Here is a 24864-nt window from a genome sequence, read left to right as displayed (position 1 = left end):
AAATAGGGTAATATCTTTATCTTCAGGCATAGACTTACACACAGTCTCTCAGTGGTGGAGAGAAACAACTGGAACAACGTATTTAAGGTTGCAGTGGAATTTCTCCATCACTCACGCTTGTTTAAAAGAACACCAGGATTGGTTGTTTCAGAAAGAGTATGCACGCTAGTTCAAACACAGCTATTCAGAGAGGTTATTATCTGAGTTACGCAAGGGGTCATTACTAGATGACCACAACTGTTTTTTCTCATGTTAAAATTTATTAACTAGCTTTAGCCATATGTCTGAAGCAGGAAAGTCATATAATAGATGTGCATAATCATAATTTACTATTCCACACACCCAAATTAGGCTCCTTTCACCATACCTTAATACTTTCAACTTCGTACCCAAGAACAGACATGAAAGAAGAGTTTTTGCAGGGCAAGGCAGGATTAATAAAGTTACAGAAAGCAAATCCTGAGACAATACCATTTGCAGAATATCCTCTGCCTCTTGTGCCATCCTCAGTGTAACAGCTGAAGGCTGTCAGTCAGCGTGAGCTGCTGCCATATCACACGAGAGGCAATCTTCGGGTATTCTGGGCCTGAACCACAGCAGTTCTATAGCATTCCTTTAACATCCCAAATCCTTCCTCGATATGGGTTACAAATCAGTCCAAATGCCAGCAGGCTACAGCACGGCTTTGTAGGAGCTCGATCACATAGAAATCTGGCACCCAGCAAAGACGGCTGTGCCAGAAGCTGGAGGACTGCTCGACTCCCACGGCATTCAAGCCTGCACACGGTGCACTGGCTAGCTCTGCTCACAGACCATCTGGATAACTACAATTAAATCATGTTTCTGGACATCTATATGCAGCTGATGAATGTGTAAAGTCAAACTGAACTTCAGTCCCAGAAGGCTTACAAGATTTCATTATAGGGATTTCTTCTGGTTTCACCACCACCAGTGATGGGGGGGTTCAGCAGCTGCACCGCCTTCAGTGTCAGCAGTACACCAAGCTCCTCAGACTAGCAGCAGCAGACACAGGCCATGCACTTGTAGTTCTCTTTATCATGAAAGAAAGAGACCAAACCAGAAATGGAACCGCACCTAGGGCATCTCATCAGGCAAACAAGAGGCCCTCCAACACCACCCACCACTCCAACAAACACAAAATAAACCAAAACACACCTAAAAGATAAGTCCTAAAGTGCTTTTTCATTGAAAGGCTGTGAAACAAACTAGAAAGCCTAGAGGAACATCTCATGTTTTGTCCACAAGCAAATAAAGCACCAAAATAGACCTTCTCTCCCACCCCCCCAACACTCGGGGATACCGGTAGGTGCATTTAACTGTTGCCCCTAGGTAACAGGGAGGAGGGAGCCTAAACACCGATTAAGATTATTGCCGGTATGATTTAAAAGGAAAGCTGAGACCTGTGCTCTAAGACGACACTCGCAACCATCACCCGCAAACGGCCCAGCGTTTTGTACACAAATGTTCTGGTACAAAGTTGAAGAGCACTCCAAGACTGGGCTTGTTCTGGTATCTTCTGAGGCTAATCAGAAAAGCATAAGGCAGCACTCCAGCAGGGAACAGCAAAAGCTCTTTTAACTTTAGCTTTTTATATCTGGAAGGACAAGGCCTTACAGAAGATGCCAGAGGGAACGTGCCTGCCTGTGGAGATGGTAGGTCAGGTATACACGGCCCTTGTACCCACCATTTTGTTCTCCTCCTGGAGAAGTGCTTGGTCACAGAGTTATGCAATTTTCCCCTCCAGCAATTCAGTGCAATCGTTTTTGAATGTAAAAGAACAAAAAACCTACAGTCCAGATTTTCAACTATGTCTCCTGTCATCAACATTTCCAGGAGCAAATACTAGTAATTTAGTTCTAAATGTTGGTGTAGACAAAACTGCAAATATTTGCCCCCAATTCATGCTGGGCACCGCATTGTTTCTCTAAAAATAGAGGCAAACACTGAAAAAGCGGGGTCTAAGTCCAGACTTCTTTAAAGGATATGATTATCCTCAACAGCAACTCCAGCTTCCCACCACCCCTGCTCTGCTCTTATCCCAACCTACTCTTTTAAGTTCTCTTTAGGAGAAGAAAAAAAAAAAAAAGCCACTTGTCTACAGAGCAGCTTAAAATTGTAGCAGCTTGTGTCAGCTCCAAATGACATGCTCAGAACAGGAAACCGAATCTTTTCCAAATAAAAGCCACTGTTTCTCCTCAGTTTTCCATCTAACACTCAGAAAGATGAAGTTTGTTCTGGCACTTTCTGGAAGCACATGAGGTCTCTTAACCTACTTCAACAGGAATTTAATCTTTTAAGAACAAATTTCACATATAACTTAATTCAAATCATGATTTCTGAAAGCTAGAGAGTTTGAAATGGGAAAATGTCCTGTGGGCTGCATCAGCTATGCAGCTGCTTCTAATTAAAGCTTCTCCTTTACTCTCTCTGGGCTACTTTCCAGCACAAATACTTTAGTCAGAGCTCAGCCCTTTTTTTTTTTTTTCCCCTCCTCCTTTTCAGCTCCAGCCTGCATTTGCCTTAGCTCAGGCTCTCATGGAGCTAAACAAGAGACATAAAAACAAAATGAAGGTATTTATCCAAATCTGAAGTATCCACAAATCCAGAGAGCTGCATTCACTCTAACAACCTAACGCTACAAAGTGAAAGTAGAAGACTCACAAAAGCTGCATTTTTGGCTCTTCTGCCACAAAACTACATTGAAGTTACCTCCCAATACTTAGTTCTCTCTTGCTTTCAAAAGACTTCTGGAAAATATGTCTGGCATATTGGAAAAACCTCCTCATCTGCCATACTACGTTTGCTTGGGCACATTCATAGGACAGTCTCTTCAAATGTACCTTATAGACTGTTTTAACCAGTCTTCCAGATGTTTGATTTTCATGGGAGTTTCCTATTCAGGCCCAGTGATATCATCTGGAGATGCACAGAAGGAAGCAGATGGTTTTAATTTAAAACGTGAAGGGAAGAATTTCCTCGCAGTCTTGCTTCTCCCCCCCCAACCCAACACTCTCTTCACTTTGATTGGAAGATGCTTCAACAGAGGAGGGGGGGAAAAAAAAAAATCTCAGTCTGATGACTAACGTGAGAAGGGTCTCGGCTATTTTCCTACAGATTTTAACCAGACTTCCCTCTGGCTCCCGGGTTCTGACTCCCACACCTACACCTCCTCTCAGGAGGGAGAACAGGATTCTCTGGTTAGCTTTACAAACGCTCCTTCCCATGTCTCAAGGCTCCCACTTATGCGTCATGCTTTGAATGCAAACTATGGGATGGGACGGCCTCTCTGTTCTGCATTTAAAGCAGTACACAGCAATTGTTTCTAGTCCACAGAAAGCGCTTCTACAGCACACCACTCCGCAGTATACCACGGAGTAACAGCAACCAAAGTCGTGAATGGGCAAGGTTTAGTTCAGCTTTTCCTGACCGTAACAGCTCTGAACAGCTTTTGGTCTGCAAAGGTAAATCACAATAGAATGTTTTGACTGAGTGACTCAAATCACCACTCTGTTCCCAGATTTGAAGCTAAAAGTGTGTGTACTCTCCCCTTTTTCCTCTGCCCTGGTCTCAAGGGTCTCCTTTAACTTCTGAAAGGAAACAGGAAAGAGCAGCCCATTCTCAGAAAGGGACAACTCTTCAACTTCTGCATTTAGCCTCTTCTGGAAAACTCTCAGACCTTATCCTGCTACAAGGTCTCCTATGGGTATTCCCCATTCACTGGTCTAGGAGTGATTAGTCCCTCGAGATACATCCTGAGAAGATATCTGCTGCAGTCTCGGAAGCAGTTCTGCAGTCTCTGATCTTGCTTTCAGCCCCAGAAGTCCTCTTAAATCTGAGTTAAAATTCATTTATGAAGATCCAGCTGGAAAGAAAGGTAGGTCAAAAACCTGGCAAGAGGGTTGGAGTTACTGGGGGTTAGAATCGGGATAGAAGCCCCTTACTGCCATGCTGTTGCTGCTTTGAGTTTAGCACGCTTTGAGGTCCTCCTCTTGCCACCCTGCAGATAAGAGGTAAAAACTGTATCATGCAACGTAAAAGTCTGCACAAACTTCTGCACGCAGCGAGAAAAAACATTGCTCACTGAAGAGGCACAGAAGCACACAAAGATGCACAGATCCTGACAGCTTTGGGCATGAAAGGATGTGCTGAAGGAGACTGTCCTTTTGGAATCAGCCAACTTCAGCAGTCTCCACTTTTGACTAAGCACAGCAAACAAGCCATGATTGGCACTGTACTTCCCCCACCCCCGTTTGTTTTGTTTTTTTTTTTTTCATCAGAACCCGACAAAAGACACTAGAGTTAAAGCAGTACTTTGGTTCATACAGAGTTACCTATATCCCTTCTGGGCACACAACGTGCAACAGTCCTAAGGTCAAAAAAATCCAACCTTAAAACCTACAAAGCACAAGTAGCAAGGCCCAGTTCCCTCCCTAAACCTTGGAGCACCCCTACCCCAACTCCCTTCCTTCTCACTTCTGCTTCTCTCCCTGGCACGGTCTTGCTTCTGCTCCCTGGCACTGGGGCACAGGGGAGGGAAGTTGGGACAGGCCACAGCTGCCAAGCATGGGGAAACCAGTTAAGATACTCTCTACTTCAGGGCCCTGCCCTGCTCCAAGGACAGAGGGACTGCCCAATCCTGCATCCACCTGCAGCAGAGCAGACTCTCGTGCTCAGAAGACAGCAGGCAGCGTTGCCAAAATCTCTGCTCTACTTGTCCTTGAAAGTTCCCTGTACCCACACCTTCTCAGCCGGCCTGCAACTGCAGAAATACTGCAAGTTAGCGGCACTATCCCCCAGACTCTTCCTACTACTACTTTCCCAGTCACCTAGCCGCAGGGAGATGAGAAAGGGTTTTCCTGTGATGTTCGCAACTAGCATTAAGCAAAAAGCAACTGTTACCCTGCTTCTCTGCTGGATATGACAGTATGCAAGAAGGCTCCTTCATGCTTAACACCTCAATGTGCAAAAGGCTGCCTGGACATGCTTTGAGGGGGAGGAAAAGAACCCACAAAACAACAACAAAAAAACCCCACCCCACCACAGTGCAACGCAAAGCCAAACCCCAACCTGAAACTGGCATTTGGCAAAGCAGGACCCAGAAATCTTGGAATGACAGGTCCCCTTCGTACTGCTACTGCAGATACAGGCATGTTCTTTGGAATACAGTCCGCGTCCTCACCATGCTAGTCACTGAACGGGTGTAGAAAGATCTCTCAAACAAAAATTCTGACCTTGGAAGACGCAAACACAGGAATGTGTAATTTTCTAAATATAAAATCAAGGTCAAAGGAGGTCAGTAGTTCTATCAAACAGTGCCACAAAATGACAGCCATGGGCCAGCAGCGTCACCAGGGGAACGGAGCTACTTAAAGGGCGCTCACAAGAGCGATCTGATAAAGATCCAACTCCGATTTCCTTACAAGGGTCACAATCGCTGTTCCCATAACAGAAGCCAGATGCACCAGAATAAAGGTTTCTTTGCAGAAAACTAGCTTTCCCTTTTAATGGAGTAGACACTACAGGGTTTTCTGACAAAGAAAGCTGTTTCAGCGCTAAGTTGTCACTTGCTGCTTTGCCAAACATCTAGACTAGATGTTTTGCTTATCAGTGCTTACGTTGCTCATGTCTCATTCATCACGCATGATTCTCTCTCATGCAGGTTCTCCCCCAGCTGTTTGCTTGTTTCTTACAGGCAGCAAGATTAAGTAGGTGGACTGACCGCACGCTAGAACAAACAACTTGGCCGGGAGGAGGTACAGAAAGAGGAAGAGAGGCTATTATACTAACTTATTGCCCAGCAGAGGAAGTACTGCAGAAGACTTGAAAAAAGTGGAAGGGGTGGAGATTTAGCTAATCAGTGAGCGATCCTACAGAGCTAGAAGCCAAGACACTTGCTTTAGTAATAAGTTCAGTTTCCTGAACAAAACATTTCTACTCTTACAGCCATCAAAATTTCAGAAAGTCATTTAGGTTACTACACCAGATAGAAAGTTCCCCTATTCAGAGTTCCTCACAGTGCAGGAAAGGGGAAAAAAAAGTTAAAACCAAAACAGGATGCTAAGAATCAGTCTGCTAAAGGTAGAGTCTCCACAATTGAGGGTTTTTGCTATTTTTTCCTTCCTTTCTGCAAAAAAAGAGTTCTTGAGCCAGAACTAGAAAAGACACATACTAATCTCTGCATACAGGCCTCTATTAGCCTTTCCAATTACTCTGGCACCTGCAAAGGGACCAAGCTATTACTTGAAGGGGGGGTTGGCTGAAGATCTGCAAGAAGACTTTGCACAAAACGGAAGAAGGCAACATTAGAATTATAAATAACTGTGTGCTAAAAAAAGTGTAAGAGTGGTCAAAGGTGCCACTGTGATAAGGGAAGTGTGTCAAGATCTGGACCGCCGTACAAATACTGAACGGAAGTTAATAAGATGAACCAACTAAACAATTTTTTTTTCTTTTTTTTTTTTTTCTTTTTTTTTTTTTTTTACAGTCTAAGACATGGTTAAGAGGAACATGCAAGTTGGAGAAAACATCCTTGGGGAGGTACAAGAGGCACCAACATCAATACCAGTCTCGTTTATTACCTTCATCATGACCCATATACTTTGGCTCCAGACTAACATGTTTAAGTATGTGTCAGAAAGACCTACTAACATGACACAATTTCTTGTTTCAGTCTTAAAATACAGGTGAAAAGCAGGGAAGTTCCAGCTTTCTTTTCAGAAGGGCAGCTTGTTTCTGTTGACAGCAATATAAAGCCATGGAAAGGAAAAGACTGGGAAGTAGTAATAGTTAAAAATTTGAAAAAAACAACAGGGAATAACAAGTTACATATTTGCCTTTCTATGGCCTTTCTGCACACCAGGTATTCATTTGAAACTGAAAAGAACCTCAAATTAGATTATTTCCCCTTTGTGTGCCACAGGTGCAATTTAAGTATATCGAGTTATGTACCACATTAACAGAAAGAACTAAAGGTTGTGGCTAGGGAAGATGGATGCGTAGAAAAGGGTGAAGAGCAGAGCTGAGTGTTAGCCAAGCTAAATCAACAAGACAAAAATCACTAATATTTAAAGAATGTTAGCATTAAGAAAAGAGGGATTTAGCATGCTAGAAAATGGCACAACTTGCACTGATGAAGTAAACAAGGTTTAGAAAATAATCCATTTACTGCAAACGTAGTAAATTAACCCTGCTAAAACAAGGATTTATCTTCTTGCAAAATATCACTTAATTTAAAAAAAAAAAAATCTAAATACTGCAGTTTGAAAGGTGAACTGCATTTAAATAGATGTGATATCGTGCTCCAGACACCACACACTGCCACAGCTCCTGCTGATCGGCTTCCCATGCAGCAGCAAAGTGAAGGCACCATTGAAGATGGGTGTCAACATTTACCAGAATCAATTACGTGATAAAGACAAATGTGGGTGCTTGTTCGGGGTTCTTTGTTAGTTTGTTTTTGCAACTCCCACATAGTACTTGCTCTCCAGCACGTGGAAGGGAACTGGCACACTTCAGAGTGCAGAGTAGTTCTGAAAAACTTAATAAAAAAATATTCAAATTGGTGCTGAAGCTCTATAAAGTAAGGCAAGATGTAAGGCGGAGAGCAAGTTACCACTTAACTTGTGGGTCTGGAAGCAAGGTACAGAGTTTACCTCTATGATCGCTTTGGCCTCGCTTCCTAACCTAATGCAAAGAAATCAAACTGACAAGATCCAAACCCGAAAATCTGAACAAGAACTCCAAATTTCTTATGTTATAAAAAGCTAGCACAGAAGAACTAATGCATTATCAGGAAACACCAACTGTGCTAAAACCGTTATGCTGAATGCACCCGATAAGAAAAACTTAACAATTCACATTTCCTTTCTGGCTAGGACCCTGAATGAAAGCAGATTGGTAATTAAATTGATTAGAAATGAAACCAACTTACTTGCAATATCCTGTACCATTTTGATACGGAATGCACTTTCCCTCATTAACACATGGCTTGGAATCATCCATACATTGCAAAGCTGAAAGAAAAGAAAACGATGGTCAAATCAGTAGCCATACATGTCAAGTCAAAGCTTCATTAGTGTATTTTGGGGAACAAAGATCTTATAGTAGAAAATTTTATAAGACTGGAACAAAACCAAAGACACTGTCACATAGTTTAATTTAATCTCTGGCAGCATCAGAAGAGCCAGACGGAAAAAAGAATCAAATACAGATTTGTTCATCAGGCAACTAAATGTTTCCAGAATTTCTTTTAGGTAAATTTTCAAAGCAAAGCATGCAGTAATTTCAGCAAGCTACAAAAACATTCATGTCAGCACTTGTGTATTTTGGGTTAAGTGTCACCAATTACTACTTTCTGATCGAAATTCTGGACTGAAATTCTCTGAAATAAGGGGCAACTGCTCCTAAGCCTTCTTTCACAATATTTTGTCTCAAATTCTTTCCTTCTTTTCTACAATCTCTAGGGACACTTGGCACTGAAATAGGGGCATCTGTTCCTCATAAGCTCACCTGCCGTACATTTCTAGCAATCCAGAATTTGCTGCAACATCATTACTGTTGCAGCACTCTGATTTCAGTCAGGATTGTGTTTGGGAGTAAGTGAAAGCATCAGAGATGTTAAAGACTTTCAGCAAAGAATTTGGTATTTCTAAGGAGGAGATACTCTGTAGCTCAAACGTGACAATTTCAGTATTATGTTTTTAAAAAGGCATTAGGTATGATACAGTTCAGGGCTGGTCAATTTTTATCCAAGTCTACTGGAAGCTCTAGTGAGGCCTGTTCTGATGGAAGCGACACATCAGCTCCAGCTCTGGCAAGTGCTCCTCTCTTCACAGGGACCTGAAGCAGCACGCCGTGGCTATTTCTGCCGTGACCAGAAGGGCGAGAACTGTGGAAACCCTGCAGAAGCAGAGGGCACTCCAGAACCACAAAAATTTAATCAGTCCACCTAGACAAGAGCCTGCCATTTGAATGGCACCGAACTAGTGGATAAAGCTCTCTGAACCAGAAGATCTGGATCCTATCCTAAACGTACCAACATACCCAGAAGTCACATGCTCTTCCCAGCCTCCAGTTCTGTCTCCTGGCCCCCGAACACACACACACACACACACACACTTCTGTGCCTTTACGTACCCTATTTCAACAACCTTACTGCATTTGGGAAATCATTCAGCCAATCTTAGTTAAGGCACCGAGCAGCATCAATAACATCCAGCCACGTAAACTGTCTGCTTGTGTACCAGCTGCTGTAGGGCACATTGCCTTTTTCTTTTTAAGCATGGTTTTCCTTTCCTCAAGAGGTATTAAATTTTTAATACAAATTCAGCAAGCGGCATCAGGGAAAACTGGTCCAAACCACCACCAAAGTTTGTATGCCGGTGACTAAGGAACAGGGCTCAGAAACAGAAGAGTTAACGCATCAGTCCCACTAAGGTCTCCCTGCAACCAGCCGACATTCAGTCCAGCCATTAGACAACTTGGAACAGACTCCAGTTACTGTTATCCAGGGCTTGAAGTGTTATTTCTCAATAACCCCGGAGCACGTAAACAGGTCACATGCGCTACGAGGTACCATAGCAGCATTTCACACTTAAAATCCCCATAGAGAATACAGTTAAATTAAACCCAGTTGCCCAGGAAAATTATCAGTGTTTCCCACAATACGAGTATGCCTGTCTCCGTTAACCTGATTTCTGAAAAAGGGGCACACAGAGCTCTGCAGAAGCAGCGCTATCCCAGGAAATGAACAAAATTCCACTCTGAGCCCCTTTCAGATAACCCCCGAGGTCAGGGTTACTAAGCGACAGAAATATTAACACACATTTTTGCATGGCATTCCCCCCCAGAGCGGTCAAAAACACTTACACTGATTTGCACCTGTCACACAATTTTTATCCCATTTAACGGCAACATCCACAAGGCTTCGACTCCAAACTTCATCTGCTTCTGTCTAACACTAGCAGCTTGTTTTCACAGCACAGATCAGCTCCAGTTAGCATAGTTCAGTTACGCTGTGTTCAAGGGAAACTGCAAAAGGACCTGCAATGATTCAGACTTCTCTTACCACCTATGCTACTCCAGGGAAATGGAGGAAGGTTAAAATGAGCCTTACCACATTTCAGAGAACTGGGAGGGGAAGCAGACTTGGTATTCTCATCTCCCTACCTTGAATTTTCATTCTTTTCACACCAATCAAGCCAGTGAAGCAAATACTCAGCCGATTATTCCTTTTGTGCCCATGCTCTCAAACACAATTTTGTAATCTCTTCGAGTACCCGTGTCCCCAGTGAGAACTGAGCAGCCAGCTGATTTTGTAACCCCCATAGTAAAAGCTTAACTAACACTTGGCCAAAAACACCCCTCAGCACAACTGCACGGAGGGGAACAAGAGGGTGACGGCTTTCGGGGTCACAGTAAGGATCCAAATCAGTGATTCCTGTTTAGCTTGCTAGGCCAAATACAGACACAGCAGAGAGGCTTTAGCAAAGTAATGATTAATCTTCTCCTCGTTTTTGACAAATTATTCCTGCCTTGAACTGCTGTTTAGCAGGTCATTAAACTACTAGTAGTCCTTAGAATTCTTTAACAGAGACACATAGTGAATGGGGCAATGCAGGCAGCTAAATATGTATTTTGTATATAGTAAGTTAGAAGTGAAAGAAGCTATGAAAATAAAAGTAAAAGACTCTTTCGCACTTTTTCAGCTTAAGACTAAAATAGGCTGAATAGAAATATATTGAAATACAACCAAGGCTGAAGCGAACATAAATGTAACCATATTCTATATTAAAATGAGTATTAAAAAGTAACATAACCACTTCTCTTTAAAAAAGAAATCACAAGGGAAATTGAAGACTACAGTTCTCACAGTAAAATTAGCATTTCTGTGCACAAAGCACTGTCTTCCTGTATTTCACGATATCTTTAACAATTTCACAATGCATGCAAAACCAAGGCATTTCAACACGACTTACTTCAAGAGCTACTTTTCTTCTACTCTGCCATGTTGTGCTCAGGAGTTACCAGTATCAGAAACTTTGCCTTCTACCTCAGCCAGCATAAAAAGCACATTTCGCTACATCCATAATGTTAACTGGAAATACTTTGTTGTGTACAGCATGAGAGAAGACAGCCTTGTTTTGAAAAGATAAAGCCACTTTTCTAGAAGCCGTATACAGATACCATCAGCTCGCTGTCAAGGCTTTGAGCCTAACAGGCTGCTTTTGACAGTTTTCTGATGTGTTTAAAAAAAACCAAAAACAAAAAACAGCAATGGTGAATTATTTGTTGGTTTTCTGGACTTGCTCTAGCTTGCCAAAACCACCAAGGCTATCAGAAGCTGGGTTAGCCCAGACCAAGCGCAAGCAGCGATGTTTCAATTCCCCGCACTCTCACGTGGTGGAGGGCTCGCTCCAGTATGCCAGCAGGTCTTCAAGGGGAAATCCTGTGGCTTTTTCACGTATTGAACCACCTCATGGTTTTTATCAGTCCTTTTGGGCATATTACGGGAATGCTGGGAATACACGCCACGATTATCGAAAGACTGGCTTCTTATGAAGTATGCAGGTCACCACTTTGTGAAAGAAGTACCCCTTTTCTAGCACGCATCGTAGCCAAATTTGAAAGACTTGTCAGACGAGGGCTCTAAGTGCATGCGAGATGAACGTTATTAGCTATACTGCCCAGCCTAGAGCCCATACAAACCCCTGCACGTGCCTGCATTTAGACACAAATTCTAACCTGACGTTTAACTAGCCTACCAGGACTATTTTCCAAGGCCAGAGGGAGAAAACAGGTAGCCGCTGCTGCAAAATGAGCGCAAGCAGAAAGCATTACTTGCAGAAACACTATAGGAAGTGCTGTGATTCTCAACACCCGAATCTACCAACGCTCACAATTTCACCCAGGTTTAATCTTTTTGGCTAAAGAGACAGTTAAAGCAAATCTAGGAGGAAAAGAAAAGTTGTCTTTCTGCCTCATTGTTCTTTAGGATGCCAAGATGATCTGGAAGTTGTGATTTGGTTTCTATACTTCATCCACCCACTGTAAATTGAGATACTTTCTAGGCTAGAAAATTAAAAGAAATAGTGAAGGATTAAGATCAGAAGCTGTAGGCTTCAGAGTTCAGCTTTTAAGAGGAAAGGCTGCCATAGGGAAACAGAGCCATAACCAGAGAAAATCTGAACGGGCTTTGTTGTAAATAGTAAAAGGAAAGCAACACCAAAAAACTCCTCACCCACAAGTTCAGAAAAAGCCAAGCAGAAATAAAAATGCAAAATACCAAAACAATTAATGCTGTGAGGAAGAGACGTTATAAAGCTGGTTTCCTGTAGCTTTGTGGTTGATTATCCTGCTTCTAAGAAGGTGCAGGCTCCGACCAAAGGTTTTACTTTAAATGAGGGGAGAGCGATATTCTGGCAGAGAACACAGCTGAGCTGGTGATCCAGCCTTCTCCTTGGGAGGACACTATACAAGTCTCTCTCTCCCCTCTTTCTGTCCATAAATTTTCCATTAAGTTCATAGAAACTCAGTATCTTTTAAGAACCTAAACCTCCATCATATTGGTTGAAACTTGTCCATAGATTCAAAAGCTCTCTTGGGGAATAGGGTGGAAAACCACCTACTTGAACACAGAAGAAAAGTCAGGCTAAAAATACATTAAAGACTAGAAAGAAAACTGAAGGACAAAATAGGTTTCAATAACCTTTATGTAGTCAGTGGATTTTCTGTCTTGACTGACATTCATGAGAAACAGCCTGTCATTTCAACTGTGTTATGCATTATATATAAAGAGAAAGGAGGAGGAAAGATTCAGAGCCCTCAAACAGCAGCAACACATGGGGAATCCTTACAGAAGCTCAGGCTGCTTGCCCCAGGTGGATCAGCTCTGAAGAGGACGACCACCAGCACAGTCAGAAACATCAGCTACACTACAAATCAAGAGGTCTCAAATTCCAAGGGAGCAAAAAACAGCTTCTGATTCCCTTCAGAAAAAACAGAGCGTAAAAAAAAGAAGCTAAGAGAAAATGCTGAAACACGAGGTGCAATTCTGGAGGAAGAGCGGTAGGTCCTCACTGTGCAGAAAGGGACAAACTCCTCCTATGGTGGCACCTCGCACTGCACAAACAGCTGCTGAAAAAGCTGGTAGGAATAAGAAGCGCTGGACAAACGGAGAGAATACCCAAATTTTGGAGGAAAACCACAAAGGAATGATAACTAATCATGCTATTCACTAACCTCGACAGGTTACAGTTCTAGTGAAATTATGTACCAGGGAAGAACCAACTAGTAAATAAGTGCTAGCTGAAAATATGAAAATAGCTTTTTCTTTTTTTCTTAAGAACAGATCACCCCATGGCAGCCACACTGATAGGGGATGGGGGACAACAAACCAGGAAAAGCTCTTATTGTGAAAAAATGATAAAGCCTTATATTCAGCTCAGATTTAGAAAATGTTAACATTTGGGGGGATTTAAACAAGCCGAGCAGTTTGCACATCACAGACGGATGGTAGTAGTTAAGGACAAAGCTTGTCTATAAGGCATAGAAATCATTTGTAAAGTAAAAATGTTTTAAATCAGATTATTAAAAGATCTCTGCTGTTTTTACACACAAAAGCCTGAAATCAATTGGATAATGCAAGACTCATCAACTGAGAAGCTGAGCAGAGCTCAGAGGAGCGTGAAGGCACTCAGCCAACATCCTGTACCTTCTGGGAGAGAAAACCCCAATATCTAAACTGGTTTTCTTCACTAGCTTCTCTAGGCTTTGTAAGACAAGTGTAAAAAAAAAAAATTGCAAAAAAATATTTAAGTGGATTTTGGAAGAACAAGCCAGTATGAAGAAATTTTGCTTTAGAAGTTCATCAAGTTTTTTTGGAACTCAAGAGTGCAAACAGCAAATCTGACAATATTAAGCTCTTGGACACACAAAACTGCATGCCCTACCACCATCTGTTTCAAATCTCCAAACATCTAGGAATTGGCAAGAACTACTAATTGGCCCTCCTAAGAACAGAGCTGGGAACCGTTCTGCAGATTCACAGGTAGAGTTGGAAGTTTTTCTGTCCTCAGGGTCTTAGGCCTAGGAACCTGCAGGAGGACCGTTACTTCTACCAGATGTAGCTATAGTTTGTGTGACACTGTTCCTCGTGAAGAACTACAAGTTATAATACACATTGAATTCAGGATGAACTCGTAATACAGTCCCAAAGTCTGCCAGTCACCATATTCTCCATTTCCTTGCACAGCTACTGTTCCCCGCCTTCCCCTACTTTCAGTTTTCCAAACAAAGCCAAAATGCCTACAATCCAGAACGACAACATAAAGCATTGTTTAAAAAAAAAAAAAAGTTTTCAACAAAAAAATGTAGGGAGGGCAATTAAAGAGCTGAAGAGGTATTGGTGTTTCCATGGCAATCTGGCAGACAGGAGCCATGCTCGCGTCTTCTCCAAAGTCTTCCGTCATTCTCCAGCACTAAATCTTTACTAATTTGAACGTTAAGCATGTTTGCCTGTGCAGAAATGCTAGCCCGCTACTTGCGCTGAGCGGCGCTTCTGCAGCCGTCCAGGGTGATGTCAGAGAAACAAGATGAAGACTTGCTGCACGGAACAAACAGCAGACGCCCGTGCCATTTTGAGATACAAAGCTCTTTTTTCATCCTCATAGCAGTCTAAAAAAAGGACATGTGCCCTAGGAACAGACTATTTTCTAAACAGAACGAACAATTATTTCTGCAGCTCTCAGATGACCATGTTTAGAACGCTATAAGCGCTGTTTCTTCTAGATGGGCACTGACAGCCCTTGACTTCTGTTGGCAAGATGATTTCAGAGTGAATTCATAGAAACTAAGAATATAACTACAAAAGGACTTTTTAACACAGATGCTCAGGGAAGCTCTTTTTTCCCCCCAACATGGATGACGTTCCCCTAACGTGTCCCAAAGGAGGGGTGAGAATTAATAATCACTGTATCATTCCTCGGCTTTACGCTCATTAGCCAAGAGCACAAACTTGAAGGAAACGACGTTACATCTTAAGTTACAAATCGTGGCTGCTTAGTTTTGCTGGTAAGTAAGATTCCCAACTCCAGAAGAAACAGGCTGCCAGCGTCCTGCTGCTGCTCCTTCACCTGCTCCTCATCTTGGGTTCAAACGCCAGCCACCCGTCCTCCCTTCACAGCACAGATATCGTTTTTGAAAATGGGAGAAGCTGAACAGGACTAGAGCACATTGAAGAGAAATACCCACTTACTGCAACAGCAGCAAGACACCCAGAATAAAGGAGGGAGGGAAATAGCTGTGGAAGCTGACAAAAAAACAGCCCACCCGTTGTAAGAGATTCGAATGCCAAATGCCACCAGAGGCGTAAGTCCTCTTTTCCCAAGGATTCAAGTCCTGAGAACGTCAGCGAGAGGATCTTCACATATTTCTAATCTGACTAAGTGATGCCCTGAAGGAAGTGATGCGAGTTAGCCAGATTCTCATCACACTCCCTTTTGAAAGTCAAAATCAGCATCTTTGATAAGAACAAATTTGATAGACTGTAACACCTTCAAAAGATCAAGTGAAACTTGCTCTTCCGTAAGCAAATCCGTATCAAGCAGACCGGCATTGTCAGCGTTACCTAAAGTCCCTCAAAAGTTTCACTGTTAGAATACTAGAGATCTCAAACTGCAGTCCACATCAACGCACTACCTTTGCGCTGCTCTGGATTAAAATGTATTGCAACCTGTTCGAAACGCAGGCTGATAGTCAACAACCACCTGGTGAAACTGGGCTTAGTGAAACCCAACTGTTAATAATGACAGCGGGTAATTAGGGTGGGCTCTACTAGCAAGGATTCCTGTTTCACCCATTGCTGCCTGATCAGAAGAGGAGCAAATCGTTCACAGCAATTATCCGGAGAGTATCCTCACCAAAAGCGCAGGTGTTGCTGCCCCACCCCATCTTACTGCAACTTCAACTGCAGCCTTTTGCAAAGCCAAACAACGGCTCAACTGGAAAAGCAAGTTGCTACACCATTGGGCTTGCATGATGAGGCAGAGTTGAGTAGTCCAAACCATAGCGCTCAGTGCATCCAGGAGCCTCCTATTTATTGACCAAGAGGGCTGACATCAGATACCTGCCCTCTCTTGCACAAGAGCATCAAGACAGTTGAATATGCACCTGAAAATACCCTTTCGGTGACTTCATCTTTCCCTTTCCCATTAAGTCAAGCCGCAGCTCCCGCTCCCAAGAACCAGATGCAGGTCAATATTTCATGAACAACAGGAGTCATTTTCAGTCTAGATTTGTCATCTCTGACAACCAGCCTTTGTTTAGTACTGGGAAGAGATTTCACCCACAATGCCAAAAACTTTCGCGGCATGGGAGGACCTCAACCATTCTGGTAGGTATCCATATGACAACAAGCAATACCATAGCTACTTCTCCTCTCAGCCCCTGTCAGAGAAGGAACTTGTAAGGCTAGCAATAAGCTGATAAGTTGCTGGGACGAAGGTACAGTTTAACTAAGTGAACGTGACATTTAGTCTTTGCAAAAATAGTATTTTGCCATCTTACTGAACTGTGTAAGCCATTTCCAGAAATAACAGTCCTACTACGCACCACACCTCTACATATTTCTGAATTTACAAGACATCTACCCTTGAAAGACCCTTTATTTTTCCAGCCCCTTTTGGGCAAAGCTGGGCAAAACACATTCAGGAAATCGCCTTTTTTTTTTTTTTACTCCAACCATCTTCTTGCAACATATTAGTAAAACTAAGTACGTCAGATTTCAGAGGGGGTTACGGGAAGAAAAAGCATTTCTCCCAAGAGACAAATAATGACCATTTCAAAGCCAAAACAGACAGATTGATTAACCCGACTACTCTGCATCCGAGACAGCACTAGTGGTCAAAACTCTGCAGACACCAGCTTCCACTCCTAGCCATACCAAAGAATAAAATTGCTGAAATTATCAGCGTCTCGCTCGGTCACGCACTAAGCGACTTCCACTACCACTTTCTCCCATTGCTACACTCTTCACGAGTCATCTGAAGAGCAATCCAGCTTCTCGGGAGCAAAAAGGAAGAAAGAATGAGAAGTCACGTAAGTAATCAATGACTGCTGGTCCTTGATAGCTTTAACGTGCCGCAAGGCTGCACATGCCTTACTCCAGGAGCAGGACTGCTGCTGGGAGGGAGAGGCGCGAATTCCATCAGAACCCAACAGTTAAGGCTATGGACCGCGTTCTCCAGCCCAGCTGTAAAACATATTGCAAATGCCAACATATAACAGTGACGAAAAGCAGCAGTTTCTTCAGATGTGCACACATGGCTTCATCACGCCTGAACTGATTAACGATTAAAGGAGGAGGATACACAGAAATTCCTTCTGGATGTGTAGAGATTTCCTCAACAAAGAGGCTAGAATGAACACGATGCATAGGTATTTCAAGTGACGGAAAGCAGTAAACCATTTTCTCCCGTGTTTTGAAATCAAAAAAACCTCAAGCACTCAAACCATTTTTGCAATCGCACACATATCACTGCCACGCATCGCCAGTAAAGGACGACTTCCATTTCAGTCCTCCCTGACATGGAAGCCCCCACGGGAGGGGAGAGGGCAGCAGCCCCCCACGGGAGGGGAGAGGGCAGCAGCCCCCCACGGGAGGGGAGAGGGCAGCAGCCCCCCGGCGTGCAGCGACCCGCGGCTCTGGAGGGAGGGAGCCCGCCGCCCTCCCGCCCTCTGCACCCCGGGGAGCCCCCGCTTCGCGGGCGGGACCCGCACCGCCGCCACCCCGCGGGGGGCTCGGCTCGGCCCCGCCGCCCCCCCCGAACCGACCCGGGTCCCCTTCCCCGGCCGGCCCGCCCGTGGGAGGAAGGTGACACCGGCGCCGGCCCGGCCGCCTTTGAAGCGGCGCCGGGAGAGGGGCCGGTCCTCCCCCGCCACGCCGGGCCGGGCCGGGCAAGGGGCGGCTCCGGGCAGCCCCTCAGCCTCCCGGCGAGGAGCCGCCCGCGCACCGCCTCAGCCCCACAGGCCCCCGCAGCCCCTCGCCGCCCCCCGTCACTCACCGGCCGCGGGCTCGGCGCGGCTGAGCACGGCCAGCACCAGGCCGAGGAGGGCGACGAGCGCTGGCCCCGCTCCGCGGGCCATGGCCACGGCCGCTCCCGCCGCCACTGGCACGGCGCGACGCGGAGGGATCTGCCCGGCCGCCGATGGCGCCTGCGGCCGCCCCGCGCGGAGGGACTGGGACGAGACGCGCCGCCCCCGCTTCCTCCGCCGCGCCGCGCCGCCCGCCACGCCCCGCCCCCGCCGCCCGCCGCCAGGGGGCGCCCGCCCGGGGACCGCGGGGCGGGGCCGGGGGAGCGGGGCGGCGGGCGGGGGCAGTCGGAGGCGCTGTCGTGCCCCCGGGGGTGGCGGCGGCGGCGGGTGCCCATGGGAGGCGAGGACGGAGCACGGCCGCTGAGGCGGGGGCCGAGCCGCTGCCCCGGCCTTTGCCCGGGCGCGGGGCGCGGGGCGCAGGCAGCGGGCGGGCAGGGGCGATGGAGCGCGGCCCAAGGGCTGGATCGCCGTGACACCTGGATTCGGCCCCCGCGTCCCTCCCAGTCCCCAGCCGTCACTTAAAGCGCTAAAACCGCGCCCGCCGCGGCCCCAGCTGCCCGCAGACCGAGCGCCCTTTGTGCGCGGCGCGGCGGCGGCGGCGGCCTGGCCCGCCGAGGCGGGGCTGTGCCCGGTTCGGGGGGAGAGAGGGGGCAATGAATAAACCTCGCTGTTTTCCCCCTGTAATTTGTCAGACCCCGGAGCTCCTCCCAAGCATGGAGCTGGATGGTCAGTGCCCTGCCACCACGGCTGTTTTTTCCAGGTGTGCCTGGATGAGGAACCCCCCGCCGTCCCATGCAGCCGCCAGAGCTTCCCACCACCGGAGCTGAGGGGCAGGCGATGGGTGGTGCCCACCAGCCGCGATGGCCGTCCCGCAGCACTGCTCCTGGCGCAGCTCCCTCCCCGCGGCTCCTCGCCTGCCGGGGGGGAGGCCAGACCCCCAGCGCGCCCAGCACTTCCCACATATGAAATTATGGGTGGCGGCAACCAATGCTTAAGAAAAAAATGATCACGAAGCCAAGCTGGGAGTCAAGGAGGGACAGGCAGGAATGTGACCGGAACAAGGAGGGTTTGGGATTGCTTTCCCTAACGCAGCTAAGCCAGGAGGAATTCTGGTGTTTTGCTGAAAGCTGCCATTTCCAGCTTCCCCCAGTGCTGAGCATTACTCGTTATCCCTGACCTTGAAGCAGCCAGTTCTCTGTCGCCTGCATTTTGCTTCGCCTGAGCACAGGGTACTTATCCCCAGCGCGGGGACAGCGTCCACGGCCACCCTGGCACAGCTCTTGGAAGCTGCCATGAGGGCAACCAGCTCCACCTGACAAACGGGGCTCATCGGGGGAATCCAGCCCGGATGAGGGAAGGCGTTGCTTTGCTCCCGTGGGTCTGGGGAACTGCTGATTGCTCCCACCCCTCTGCTCTGATCCCGCTCTCCTGGGTGTATGTGGGCTTAGCCACCTGCAAGGGAGAGCATCCGACAGCAGCTCTGTCAGCTGGAGGAAAGGGGTGAAAGCAGCCACTGGCATGGTAAAGGTTTGGAGGAGATGGATATGGATGGGCAGCATGGGTTTTGCAGCTAGGGAGGCGAGGGCCAAGCTGCCCATAGCCACCCTGGACAGGCAGGTTGCCCATGCTGGGGGGGAACGCGCAGGGCAGAGCACGAAGAGGACAGGGACAGGCGCCCCGCTGCATTCCCATGCCAAAGCTCCTCAGTTAGTTCCCCATCGTCCCCGTGGGTCTGTTTCATTAAGCAATAAGCTGTTTGCAGAGGAGTTAAAAATATGCTTCAGCATTGCTTCGTCTTACACGCCCCGTCACAGTCCCATTAACAACACCGTATGCAAACAAGGAAAGGTTTGTCACGCAGAGTGCCCGCCAGCAGAAGTGACCTGACCCTCCAGCCCTACCAGGCGTCATTTCACCTCCAGTTTCCCACCCAGAGATGATCAGCGGCCAGTGCTGGAACTGGAAGGCTGTGGCAAGGTTTTCCGTAGTTTCCATCCAGTTTCCCCCGTGCCTTGCCCTGCTTTGCCCATGGAGCATCTCACCCACGTGCGGGAGCTGAGCCCCAGCCACCCAGGGTGGTGAGGGGAGGCGGGCAGGGTGGCGGGCAGGGTGCTGGTGCCTGGCAGAGGGCTGGGCATGCTCTGACGTTGGAAGCGATGCCAGCTGAGGGATTAGAAGAGCTGAACAGACTCCATATCCACAGCATCGCTAGTTAAACGGTCCCGGCAGCTGGGGAAATCCTGGCACTTTGGCTGACAAAGGCAGGGAGATCAAGCCCTCTTTGCAGCTCCATGTTAGGAGTCTCACTCTGCAGTGATTTTGGTTGCCTGCTCCACAGAGCAGTGGCGGCACGCTTGTTTTGATCTCTGCATGTGCAAACCGCTCTCCAGCCCCAGCGCTCTCCAGGCTTCCTGCCCCACTGCTTCAAAGCCAGCCCCGTGTCTCGGCCCTCCGGCTGTCACCGGTGGGTGGAGGCAGGTGGAGGCTCTGGGCTGTCACCGGCCGTGTCCTGGTCCGGGTCCCCCTGTTCAGCAGAGACCCCCCCCAAGTGATGCCGAGCAGCTGATCTCTGCAGATGGCATGGCTGGCTGTGAAAGGGGGTGAAGGCGTCCTGCCCCCCACCTGTGCTTGCTCCGCTCCGGGAGGAAGCCCATGGTGACAGCACCTCCCCACGTCCCGGGTGGCTCATCGCTCTGCAGCCCGGGGGGCGCTGCCAGGCAGAGACGTGCCCAGGGGCTCTGCTGTGCTCTCCCCACAGCAGGCAAAATGTATTTAAACAGTCTGAGGTGCTTTTTGGGTGTCTGTGGTCAGCAAGCAGCGTGGCGCTTCTCCTCTGTCCCTCACCTTGGAGGTTTCAGCAGCTTTGCACTGGGTCTCTCAGAATAAATTGTGTTTTCTTTCAATAACCTTTCAGTGACATTGCTGGTGGCTCAGGCATTCAGATCTCAGCTCAGCCCACACCCAAATGCCTGCCTTACATCCCAGCATTTTACAAACCCAGATAAATGTTGCCTCATTATTACCTGTCCCTGGTTTGGGTGTCCTTAGGACATGCCTGAGTCATATATCCCAGCTTTTTCTTTTGCGAACAGAAGAGCTTGAACCCTGTTAAAATGGAAGCTGAGGGTATTTCATAGTTCAAGATAGCAGCAGCCAAGAGGTTTAAGAAAAACAGCAGGGAGAGAGGCTTCCAACAAAATCCTCGGGGCTGGCAGCCTTGCACTCGCACCACGAATAGCTTGTCCTGTGGCTCATCTGCTAACTCTTAACATTCACATGACTCGGCTTTTGCCGCAATTACCTTACCTGCCAGCTAGTCTCGTCTTAAAAAAAACTAGAGAAGTGCAAAGGCATTCCTGCATCAGGCCCCACAGGAATGTGCCGGGTGCCCCAAGCCGCCTCTGCTGCCCCGCTTAATCACCCAGGGAATTTGTGCCCTCTGCCTTCCCTGCCGCCACGCTCGCTCTCAGCAGCCCCTGGAGTATTTATGTTGCAGACAGAGCCACGCAGCTCCATGCACGCAGCTTTTACCAAAGTCGGTCTGACATACGGGGTGGCTGTGAAGGTCCCGAAATGCTCCTGGCTCTGGGGATGTGGTGGAGTAAGAATTCACTTCACTCCAGGTAGCAGCCGGTGATGTAATGACGGCTACGGCCGCGACTCAAGGAAGGGGCAGCTGCTTGGCACCACTCAGATCCGTCCTTTGGTGCCTTTTTCGGGACTGTACCCAGGACCGGCTGCACAGATGGGAGCCTGCAGCTCTCCCTCTCGCTCGGCAGCCTTTGGGGAGCTAAAGTGATGATTTGCAGCAAGCAAGCACCCCGCTCTGCTACTTTCCCAGTGCACACACGGACCATGGAAGCTACCCCTCCAGGTCCCCATGCAGGTAGGGGCACAGGAAAGCAGAACAGAGGTTTCTTCCTATTGCTATGGGACTCAGAGCCCAGCCTTTGTCCCCGGCTGGGCCATTACATCCCGCCTGGCATTGGGAGGGAACCCCGTGCTGCTCCGTGCAGCCCGCTCCGAGACCACCCTGAGCCGGAGACCACCGGGGCTCCCTTCTCGCCTCAACGGTCCCCTCCTCTCCTGAGGCAGATGCTGGCGGCAAGATGCCATCACAGCTGCAAGGGGCTTGTAGCCATGCGTGGGGTGCAAGGGGCTCGTAGCCATGCGTGGGGCAGGAGGGACACACAGCTCCAGGAGAGGTCCCGGGGAGTCACCTGCACCCCAGGCTCCCCTGGGCTCCGGCACCCCAGGGACCCATGCAGGTCCCAGTGCGGAGGACTCGGGGTCACCGCGACTCCAGCAAGCACATTTAGTTCTGCTCCTCTATGCGAATCCTGCGTCTGCTGCCATTTTCAGGGGCCCCAGCGGCAGCCAACGGGGAGGGTGCACTTTCTGCTCCGGGTGCTGTGCCACAATGGGGCCAGGGAGTCCCGTTTCCAGTGAGCACGGGCAGAGTGCCAGGGGAGCGGAGAGTGCCGGGGTGGCTGGGGAGCACCCGCAGGGCCGGGGTGCTGCTGGTGGGATGCTGGGGGAAGGAAAAGAAAAAAAAAGCAATGGCAGAGGAAACAGGTTTATCGTCTCTCTGCAGAGCGCTGGGGCTCAGCCGCAGGGGATTTTCTGAGCCATGATTCAAAATCACGCTGGGCTCCTCCATGCAGCCGTCAGCCCAGAGAAAGCCCCGTGGTGGGGGTCTGGCAGCCCCACCGGGGTGGGCACGGGGAGCGGGGACTCCCTGACTTCTGCTTTATCCCCTCTGGCAGGTTTGTGAGCTCAGGCGTGACCGCAGCCATCCAGGAGCAGCCACGTGGGACACTGCGGGGCTTGGTGCTGCAGGCATGGCCCCCGGGAAACCCCAGGGTACCCCTTCACCCGCAGCCAGACCCCCAAAGGGCTCAAGTCCGGAGCGCCAACAGGGACGAAGCGAGGAGGCTGCGGGAGCCAGGCGGGTGCCCCATGTCCTGCCCTGGGGCTTGCCGAGTGTTTGGGGCTGGGGACCAGCTCAGCTGCGTCACCCCGGATGGGGGGGACGGGACGGTTTGGGGGTGCGCTGGGATGGGACGTGGTGCTGACTCAGGCCTGTGTGGGAGGGCTGGTCCCAGCAGTCAGCTGCCTGTGGCCCGCTGCCAAGCCCAGCACCCTGCCATCTGAAAAGCATTCATTTTCGGGCAGCAGAAAATCGACATCCTCCTTTCTGAAAGGTCACCTCAGCAGTAACACAGCAGAGCAAACTGCAAGAGGGGGTGGGGAAGGCGACCTCCTGAGCCCCCCGGCCCAGCTCTGTGGGGCATCCCTCCCTGGCCCCGGCAGGTTCGAGAGCCCCCAAGAGAGACAGAGTGTTTGGCTGGAAAAGAGCCCCTGGGTGTCAACCAGCCCTACAGCAGCCCCCAGGGGAGGGAGGACAAGGACTGGGGGGCTCGAAGGCTGAACCCCAAGCCCTGCCGCCCTGGCTGTTGCCGCCCAGGCAGTTACATGGCATCAGGTGCAGGCACTGGCCCTGCTGCAGGGATGCTGGCACAGCCCTCCACGCTGCTGGGACGCTCACTCATGGCAAAGCAGCTGCCAGAAACCACCCGGGGTCAAACTCCCCTGGGCCCCCAGAGGTAAAGATGCTGAGAGTGTTTTTTTCTGAAAACCTGCCCGAAAGATTTTGGGTTTGCAAGTGTGAGGAGCTGGTTCAAAGCGGGGGAAGCAGCTGGTGCCCAAGTAAACACAGAAACCAAAACCTTGCAGCGCCTGAGCGGCTGCTCCCCAGGAGTGGTGACGGTGCAGAGCATCGCCACGGCCCCTGCCAGGTGGGACCCGGGTTATATTTGACACTGTGGCTGGAGCACCCTGCCAGGCTTCGCCATCCTGCCGCACTCTTCCTCTCCGCAGTGCCGTGCCCCACCCATGGCAGGTTTGGCAGCGTCCAGGAACCAGCTCTGCCTGTCTGTTCTCGCTGCTTTGCTTTTCAGATGCTTGGGAAAAAAAAACCTGCCACCCAGCACCAGCATGCCCGGCAGCGTAAACCACCCAGCACAGCCCTGTGATGGGCCAGGGTGGGCATGGCCATGCACAGTCCCTCCAGCAGGCACCGTCCCCAACAGCACCCCTGGCCACAGGGACACCCAGGGGTGCCCAGACCTGAGCTGAACAGTGGCAGCAGCCAGCGCAGCCAAAACTGTCAGCTTTTCTGAAAGGTCACTCTTGCCACCTCTGTGCTCAAGCAATGAACAGAGCAGCTCCCAGGGCACCCTGCACCATCCCCTTTTCCTTTGCACTCTGCTGCTCTCTGCCCGTACCCCGTGCCAAGGGTTTCCCAGTGGCAATGGGCATGCTGTGGGGCCAGGGAGAGCCTGGCTCTGCCCCTTGCACCCTCCAGGACAGGGGGTTCGGGTGCTGCTCCCAGGTCCCGCTTCCCCCTCTGCTCTGCATGCGCCCGGTGTGGGACAGGAACTCTCGGCCTCTGCTGGGTTGAGGGGACCCGGCACAGGAACCGGGGGGACGGCTGGTGGGGGAACCCAGCAGGCAAAGGCTGCTCCAGAGCCTCTGGAGGCAGAGGGGCGGCTTGGAAACAGAAACGAGATGGGTTTTGGGTAGGAGGTGACTCAGGCAAACACCCTGCTGGGAAGCGTCACCGTCCAGCTCAGTCGCACAGCCTGTGCGGCACGGTCCAGGAGCCCTCGCAGGCAGATCCCCGGGTTCATGGGGATGCAGCCCAGGCCCAGCGAGGCTGCGGATTTTTGGGAAGGCTGGAAAATTGCAAGG

General features: G+C 49.0%; 1 protein-coding gene across 1 annotated transcript in view; it reads right to left on the bottom strand.

The window, feature by feature from the left end:
* Positions 1 to 18209, bottom strand: part of NOTCH2 (notch receptor 2) — an 89176-nt gene extending 70967 nt beyond the window's left edge. Inside the window, exons 1-2 of the mRNA XM_082314592.1 lie at positions 18081 to 18209; positions 7952 to 8033 (exon numbers count right to left, since the gene is read on the bottom strand). Of these exons, the coding sequence (XP_082170718.1) occupies positions 7952 to 8033; positions 18081 to 18162 (164 nt within the window). The 5' untranslated portion in view covers positions 18163 to 18209. The remainder of the gene's footprint in view (positions 1 to 7951; positions 8034 to 18080) is intronic.
* Positions 18210 to 24864: the final 6655 nt, after the last annotated feature.

This window comes from Platalea leucorodia (genome assembly GCF_965183815.1).
Source record: "Platalea leucorodia genome assembly, chromosome: 5".
NCBI lineage: Eukaryota > Metazoa > Chordata > Aves > Pelecaniformes > Threskiornithidae > Platalea > Platalea leucorodia.
The sequence above is the reverse complement of the archived record's forward strand: the minus strand, read 5'-3'. Positions and strand labels throughout refer to the sequence as shown.